The sequence below is a fragment of the Helicoverpa armigera genome, chromosome 6 (genome assembly GCF_030705265.1).
Source record: "Helicoverpa armigera isolate CAAS_96S chromosome 6, ASM3070526v1, whole genome shotgun sequence".
Taxonomy (NCBI): domain Eukaryota; kingdom Metazoa; phylum Arthropoda; class Insecta; order Lepidoptera; family Noctuidae; genus Helicoverpa; species Helicoverpa armigera.
Window position 1 is genome coordinate 737,811 of NC_087125.1, and position 9,313 is coordinate 747,123.

Below are 9,313 nucleotides of genomic sequence, written 5' to 3' on the forward strand. Positions count from 1 at the left end.
CGTGACGGACTCGAGCGACCCAACTGGTGGAAGGGTACAACGAGCGCGGCGAGGACTGTTCCCCCAACTTCGTGACGGGCGAGCTGTCGGCGCCCGCGCCGCCAGCCGAGGCGCCGGCGGCGGCGGCCGAGGAGCCGGCGCCGCTGCGCATCGACGAGGCGACCATGGACGCGGCGCTGGCGCTGCTGCACGAGGCGGACCCGCGCGCGGCGGGCGCGGAGGAGGCGGCGCTGGCGCGGCTGGAGGCGGCGGCGCACGGCATGGGCGCGCTGGTGGACGCGGCGCTGGAGCGCGCGGACCGGCGCCACGCGCGCCTCACGCAGCTGTCGGCCGACCTGGTGGACGCGCTCAACCTCTACCACGAGCTCATGCGCGCGCCGCCGCTGCTGCTCGCGCCGCTGCACCCGCCGCCGCCCAGGTCTACAACCCTTCCCACTAGCGTTACTGACCGATTCATTACAGCTTTCTTCTAATCAAAATTGCTTTGCATCCCTGATCAGTCTGCAAACTCCTACGCGTTTCCATACCTAACATATCCGAAATTAAAACATAATAAAGTAAATACATATAATAAAAATGTACGAGAATTAGAACACTCTGTTGGAGTCAGTCATTACAAACAACGGAAATTCCCCCTTGAAAACTGACAGCTGTCAACTGGTCAAAACATTCGATGCTCCTAACTTTAACCTCTGCTTTACACATGTTGTAAATTGTGAAAACCAAAGATGACTCCTGTGGCGAAACCACTGAATGGATTCGGTTTTTTTTTAATTCGCCGTAGAATATCAAAGTAGGAGGTAATTACTCAAGTAGTACTCCTTGATACGGCGCGTATTGTGAGGAGGTTTCTGTCTCTGGGACCCTAACCAACGGTACCTTGGACCCTGTGCCCGATATCGGTGACAACCTATTTTGTACATTTTTAAATGTTTTTTATTTTCATATTTAAAAATGTAATTGATATGTTCAAGAATAAATAAATGGAAAAATATTATAATTAGAGAAGGCCAATTTTAAGTTTAAGTTTTAATAACACATCATTGATTAGGCTTCATTGTGATCCGGACACAGGTGCTGACCGTGCAACGCAGCTGGTGGCTCGCGCGTGACGTAGCGCGGCGTCGTGCCGTGCCGCGCCCGTGCCGCGCTCGTGCTGTGCCGCGGCGTCGTGTCGTGCCGCGCTCGTGCCGCGCTCGTGCCGCGGCGTCGTGCCGAGCCGCGTTCGTGCTGTGCCGAGTGACGCGTGATGCGCGCCGTGCTTGCACATTGCATTGTTTTTTACTACTACTGCTATATTGTATTGTTATTATACGTTTTTAAATGTGGTTAAAAATTTTCCTTCTGTAGCCAATCAAATTAATAAAGGATGTTTATTCAATAGTATACACTCTTGATTTATTTTACCAATACCCATAAAAAGTTGCAAAAACAAAAATACTTTCCCGTACCCGAATAAAATCTTTAGGTACCTACATCGTATAAAAACTTTTTACAAAAAAATCGGTAAAAAAAACTTTTAAGTTAAACGGTTTTATCTTATGTGCACTGAAAACTAGAAAATAAAAAAAACTGTTACTTACCTTTAAACCTACGTAGGTGGTCCCGGTCATATTAGACTAAAATCTCGACTTCCCAAAAAGCGGAGGTTCTCAATTCGACCGTTTTTTTTTGTGTTTGTTACGCGATTACTCAGCCATTTATTAATCGATTTTGATGATTCTCTTTTTGTTTGATAGCGTATACCTACTTCCGAGGTGGTTCCATTATCCAGGTCAGGATCTGATGACGGAAACCCTGAGAAATCGAGGGCAACTTTCGAAAGTTGTAGGAATACACAGGGTAAAAATTTGACACTCAGATGTTTGCCTGATAACGCTATTCAACAGTGAAGGTTTTGACCTGACCTGATGATTGAGACCAGAGAAGGTCGAGGGAACTCGACAACCGAATATGTAAACTACCTCGTATTTGGGCTTTTATTATTCGTTTTGATGAGAACTTTCCAGTTATGTGAATAGTGATCACTATTCTTATCACTGAAAAGCTAAAAACTACTTTTAGCTTTTGAGTGACAAACATTATTGTCATTCACACTAATTTAAATAAAAAACTTTGAATGTTGTTTATTTCTGAAACGCAGTCAAGTTGTTTTATTCAAAACTTATATGTAGGTATACCTACTTAAATCTACTATATCGGGTGTGTCGTTCATAATCACATTAAATGAAATGCGTTAATATACTGGTTAATATATGTTGATTAATACAAAGATAAAAGAAAAATACGTAAAAATAAAACATTTTTTTTTTTCAAACAAAGTAATTGGAATAAAAATGTGCAAAAATTAGAACACCATATAAAAGTCAGTCATTACAAACAACTGAAATTCTCCCTTGAAAACTGACAGCTGTCAACTGATCATAACATACGATACTCCTAACTTTATCTCTGTCTCGCCACAGAGTGTCTTTGGTAAGCACGTGTGCCTAGAATTTTCAGCTGTTTTCAGTGTTTTAGTGATCTTTTGTGACTTATTTTTGTGATTGTGTGTTGTCCTTGTGTTTGTTACCAGTAGTGTAGTGTTATTTAGGTAATTAACTAGGCTTAACAAGCACTATGGCCGCAGCAGGTACTCTGCTACTGATAAGGCACCGTTCATTGTACACGTCTCTCGATTGGAACCCCAGCCTAACACCGGTACCTCTCTGCATCCAGTTACTTTTGGCATATTCCTTCAAAAACACAACATAACTTGCATTGTCCGTGATGGCGTTAAAAAAGTTGGCAGGAACCGTGTGTCGGTAGAATTCAAATCCCCTCAGGATGCGAATTCATTTATTATTAATAACATCCTTCCCAAAAATAGTTTTGTTGCGTCTATCCCTACTTTCAATATTACTCGCATGGGTGTTGTTACCGGTGTGCCCACTGATCTAAATGAAGAGGAAGCTCAAAGGTATCTACAAGTCCCCTCAGGTTGTGGTGAAATTCTAAAAGTGCGACGCATAAATAGGAAAGTGGTGATTGATGGAGTGACACAATTTAAGGCAACAGAAACATGTGTTCTAACATTTGACGGTCAGGTATTACCACAAAGAGTTTTCTGTTGTTATACTTCCCTCCCAGTCCAACAGTATGTCTACCCCACCATCCAGTGCCGTAAGTGCTGTAGGTTCGGTCATGTGGAACTTGTTTGCCGGTCTAAACCCCGCTGCAGTAAATGCGGCCATGATCACCCTGGTGATGGTTGCAGCATTTCTGAGGCGGAGGCATTTTGTGTGCTCTGCTCGGGGAATCATTTTGCGAATAGCAAATCTTGCCCGGAGCTGGGCAGACAGAAGGCCATTAAGACCGTTATGGCTGAGAAGTCCCTCTCATATGCTGAGGCCAGCAAAACTATCCCAATTGTTTCTCGCAACTACGCGAATGCTACAAAAGCAGTTCCTGCCCCCACTCAGTCATATCGCAAAACCGTTTTTCTTAAGCCGAAGACCCATGCCCCTCTATCTCCCTCTTACGATAAAGCTGCTCATCAGCAAATCATTAACTCCCCTGCATCTTCACAGCCTGATGGCTGCGCTTTAAATAACCCATTCGTCGATAATAATACTTCATCACTGATAGAAATTCTTGTTAAACTTTTAAGTACAATTTTATCTTCTAATAATGCACAAATACCGTCCAACGTTGCCTATCAACTAGTTAACTTGCTCTCAAATATTAAAAATGGCGTCCCGTCAAATATTCCTACAATGGAATGTGAGGAGCGTGTGGCATAAGAAACACGACCTCATATTCCTTCGCAATAAATTCAAGCCTTTGGCTTGCTCAATTGCTGAGACTTGGCTTACCCCGAGTCTCAGTTTTAATATACCACTTTTTAATATTCTCAGATGTGACAGATCTGATGGCTATGGAGGGTCGGCTCTCCTTGTTAATAATCGTGTTTCACTCTCAACCCTAAGCCTTTCTGCTCTGGATGGTGACATGAATGTAGTCGCAGGTAGAGTTGAAGGTATCACAGTTTTATCTGTTTATATCTCCCACCCACAGCACAGGTTCTTAGGTACTATTAGAGACATCCTAAACAATATTGTAGGACCCGTCCTTGTTATGGGTGATTTCAACTGTCACCATTTTAGATGGGGTTCCAATCGCTGTGATTCTTTTGGGGAAGGTTTAGTAGAAATCTTGGATGACCTAGACCTTTGCATCCTAAATGATGGTAGTCCTACTCGTAGATCCCTCCCTGGTCAGCAAAAGAGTTGTGTAGACCTCACATTCTGTTCAGTAGAGTTGGCGGCATCAATTCATTGGGAATGTACTAGCCTTACGCATGGTAGCGACCATTACCCTATTGTTATAACTTTTCTTAATAAAACCTATTTAGAGAAAACTTCTCCTCCACTATTGAAGTACAACCTGACCAAACCTGATTGGTCGAAGTTTTCATCTTTACTGGAGGAGAAAATCAGTTTGCTTCCAAATTTAACTTCGAGTTCCCAAGTTTCTTCTGGTCACTGCCATGCTAAGAGTTGTTACGATGGCTTTATCTCGGCCATTACTTCAAGTGCAGACACTTCCTTTTCATTGCGTAACTCTGCCAGAAATAAAATCCCGTCACCGCCGTGGTGGGATCAAGAATGCACATCGGCTGTCAAAGAAAGGAAAGAGGCCGAAAACAGTACAATGAAGCGATGAATAGCGACAATCTCCTACGGTACAGACGAGTGTTTGCTCAATCTCGGCGGCTTCTTCATAAGAAGAAACGTCGTGGTTGGGTTAAGTTTTGCACTTCTCTATCCCCTTCCACTCCCATATCAGCAGTATGGAAGAGCATTAACCGTTTTAGGCGAGGCTGCTCCCCATCTATCTCCTCCCCCATCACGAGAGAAACTGCTGAATCCTTCTTCGACAAAATTGCTCCAGCCTATGTTCCTTCATTTCCAGAACTTCTGCTACCGCCTGTAAATATTTTGGACGATCCTATGAATGAACCATTTTCGTTGGAGGAACTTGATGCGGTGTTACGTCATGTTAGGGATTCCGCCCCAGGCATAGACGGCATACCGTACTCATTTGTAGCTCATTCCGGTTCTCAAGCTAAGCAATACTTCCTGGAAATTATCAATTATTGCTATCAATATGGTTGGGTTCCTGACCAGTGGAAAGTCCAAATAGTTATTCCGCTCTTGAAACCTGGCAAGACTGCTGATGATCCGAATGGCCTTAGACCAATTGCTTTGTCCTCAGTGTTGGCCAAGTTACTGGAACACTTAATTAAAAATAGGCTTGAGTGGTTGGTTGAGTATAGGGATTTACTGCCGAGCCACCAGTTTGGCTTTAGAAAGGGGCTTAGTACCATGGATAGTGTGGCAATTTTGGTAACCGACATCCGTACAGCCTTTTCCAAAAATGAATCTGCTGTAGCCGCATTCCTTGACATATCTTCCGCATACGACAGCGTTCTTCTTCCAGTTCTCAGGCAGAAACTGCAACAGCTGAGGATTCCGGGTAAGATGGTACAATGTATATGCGCACTCCTTATGTCTCGCTCATTAATGCTCAGAGTGCAGGGGGAGGTATTCGAGGTGAGGCAGACGTGGAAGGGCCTTCCTCAAGGCTCTGTTCTAAGCCCTTTACTCTACAATCTTTACACGGCAGACATTGGCTCCAGCCTTAATTCTGATTGTCATTTACTGCAATACGCTGATGATCTGGCGTTGTATGTTGTCAATCCATCCATCGAGGATGCTGCCTCATCTCTCTGTCTCTCCCTGGACTCTCTGCACACATGGCTTCTGGACCATGGTCTCTCATTATCCGCCCCAAAAAGCTCGGTAGTGATCTTCTCCCGAAAACGACTGATCCCTCAGGTCTCAGTGAACATCCAAGGTCAAGGCATCCCCATAGGCAAAAAGGCAAAATTTTTAGGGGTTTATTTAGATTCAAAATTATCCGGTATTCACCACATAAATTATCTAATCAAAAGATGCGAACGAGTCATCTCCATTTTGAAAGCTCTTTCTGGGTCTGGTGGGGGCACACCCTTCACTATGAAATTAATTTATAATGCTTTAGTCCGTAGCATTCTGGATTATGGGTCACACTTGGTGATTCCTGGTAACAAGGGTGCCTTGGCCGGCTTAGATAGGATCCAATCTCAATGCCTCCGGATCATCACAGGATGCATGAAGTCGTCGCCTATTAACGCCTTACAGGTCGAATGCGCTGAACCTCCTTTAGCCCTGAGACGTCAGTACCTTGCTTCCCGTTTTTTGTCCAGGGTTATTCCTAAATCATCCCACCCTCTCATCCCAAAACTCAGAGAGCTTGACACTCTTTGTCACAGCTCAAAATATTGGGAACATAAAGAAATCCCCTTATTCCTTAAAGCATTCCGATTTTTTCAAAATTTAGAATCTCCTATTGCATCACATCCCAGGCTTCCTTTATTTAATTTTTTATCCCTATGATGTACTTTGCTTCACTCCTAATATATTTTATAATATTGGCATATCTAAAAACTCCCCATCGGCAAATTCGACCTTTAATGCGGTTTTGGGTGAACGATGGTCTGGGTTTCAAAGGTTCTTCACGGATGCTTCCAAATTCAATGACGGTTATACTGGAGCCGCGGTTTATTACCAGAACTCGAAAATTATTATGAAATTCAGATGCCCAAAGGAGTCTTCTATATTTACAGGCGAGTGCGTGGCATTATTGGAAGCTTGTCACTTTATAGAGTCCCATGAGATCAACTTCGGAGTTATCTTTACTGACTCCCTTAGTTGCCTCCAAGCCCTATCCCAGAATCCCTTTAGATCTAAACTCCATTGTCCTATTGTCCTAGATATCAAAAAGTCCCTTTTCTCTTGCACTCGGCAAGAGAAAGTTGTCCACCTAGTTTGGATTCCCAGTCATTGCGGTATAACGGGAAATGAATGTGCCGACGCATTGGCTAAAGATGCATGCACATCTGAATCAGCGGACCTTGCACACTTCTCCCTTCAAGGGCATGACCTACTAAACGTACCTAAATTGAGTCTTGAGACCTCGTGGCAGGAATGGTGGAATATCTCCAGCAGAAAGAAGGGTAGTTCGTACTACGCTATCCAACCGGCAGTAAAATCGAAACCGTGGTTTACTCGTTTTAAAAAATACCCTAAACAAGTTATTTCGGTTCTATGCAGGATACGTTTAGGACATTGTTGTACTCCGGTCTTCTTGCGCAAAATTCGGGTGCAGGACTCATCTCTCTGCGAGTGTGGACTGGATGAGGGTTCCCTGGACCATATATTTTTTAATTGTCCCAATAACTCATCTTTTGATTTATATGGTCGTCTCCAAAAACTGAAGATTCCTCTCCCTACTAATTTCCGTTCCCTCTTAACTTACTCCTGTCCAGAATTGCTCCAGGCGCTATTGATGTCCATCCATCGTAATAATATTAAATTATAAACTCTGGCCTATCTATTTAGACCACTGTTTGTATAAATGTGGTATATATGTTACTTGTTTTATGTTACTAACATTTTGTTATTATTTATATATGTAAATGTATTTCTGTTTGTTTCAGTGCCGTCCTACTAACACGATAAGTTACACAAGTTTGACTACAACATCAACTTAATTTTGTCTTTTTGTCAATCACAAGCACTACTTGCTTCTCCTTCCACTTGTCATTGGCAGAATCGTCGACGTTTGCATCGACATGGATTGCCATAAATAAAAATAGAATAGAATAGAACTTTATCTCTGCTTTACACATGATGTTGTAAATTATAAAAACGAAAAATGACTCCTGTGGTTGTGTGTGGTGGTATTTTGACTTTAAGTAAGTGTTTTATTTACTATTCAGCTAGAAATTTAATTTAAATATATTTATACTACCTGTGGAAATTAAGACCCTTGGGGGAGGCACATGGCCAGTTAAGTAGTAGACTCTTTTGGTTGAAAGGATGATGACGACCACCCTACATTTTTAGACCTTCATGAAATTTTCTAGTGATATAATAGATATATGATTTATTGGTGATCTCTTTAAATTAGTTTGCCTAAATACTATTAGGACAAACCTATTATAATACATACAAAACCATTTACTTGGTACTTGACCCCATATCTCCATGATTTTCGGTAATTTATTGTGGAATTGATTTTATATTGTTTGGTAACTACATTTTGGTGACAAATCTACTATTTTGAGGGCAAACCCTATTATTTAAGAAACACAAAATGAATTATATTGGTGACAGCTTAAATCATACCCTTTCGAAAATAACGAATGTGTAACTTTGATCCACGAACATAATATATGACAACATGTCATGTCAGTCAGTTGGTAAATCTAGTCCATTTAGTTAATCTAGTTCATTTCTTTGTAAGAAACATAGTGCATATTAAAAAATCTAAAAGATAGTATAAATGAGACATTTCTTTAACTAACTTCATCATAAGAAAAAAATAAAATAAACAACTTATGAGATTGTTCGAAAGACCGCGGCCCTGGTACATAAACGGCCTACGACAGAACACGACGGTCAGTCAGTAAGAGTCTGACACCCTCACCGCTGCTAACCCACAGCGGGGGGTCATTTGATGAAAAAAGGCAGAAGTCCTTCATCATTAATCCAAATCATGATCCTAATTATTTAAGTGGTTTAATATTTAGTTTATTTTAAGTTAAATGGCAATAACAATAAAAAAATTGAAATCTATATACAGGGTGTCCAGTAAATAGCACGACATACTGCAGGGGGTGATAGCTTGGGTCACTACCTATCAATACCACACAATATATGTTCAGCAAAATCTTACGGATTTACAGTTTTATAAAATATTCCGAAATACCGAAAAATCTCTACCTTGAAACAGATTTTTAAGCATCTCGTAATGAAAAAATCCTTTTCAAGTACTTTTTTTTACATCAAATTATTCGTGAATGGTTACTTTACTTATTAATTAGTATTTATTCTATCAAAAACAAGAATGTTTTCAAGAAATACAATTTTTTGTTTAAATTATATGGTCTATATATGTGGGTATTATATGGTCCATAACACATCCAAGACTTGCAAATCTGCTACCTCTACTTGTGGCCACTGTGGAGGAGAAGGACACGCGACTCAAGAGTGCTCTTCAAAGGAAGAACCGCCGAAATGTGCAACCTGTAAGCGCTATAAAAAACCCTACAATCACAAGACGGGAGATTCCGAATGCCCTGCTAGAAAAGCCGCTGAGTATAGGTACATCAACTCCGTAGACTATAAAGGCGTCTGATAGCGTCAAACTCTAGATAATACATATT

General features: G+C 41.7%; 1 protein-coding gene across 1 annotated transcript; it reads left to right on the plus strand.

Annotated features, from left to right (window-relative positions):
- Positions 1 to 64: 64 nt before the first annotated feature.
- Positions 65 to 1,386, plus strand: LOC110382714 (signal transducing adapter molecule 1; the record flags this gene model as incomplete). The annotated part of the gene is given in 2 exon segments (XM_064035351.1): positions 65 to 418; positions 1,075 to 1,386. Coding segments are annotated over 2 exon segments (361 nt in total), but the record flags the coding sequence as incomplete, so codon positions are not given.
- Between the last annotated feature and the right edge of the window lie 7,927 nt (positions 1,387 to 9,313).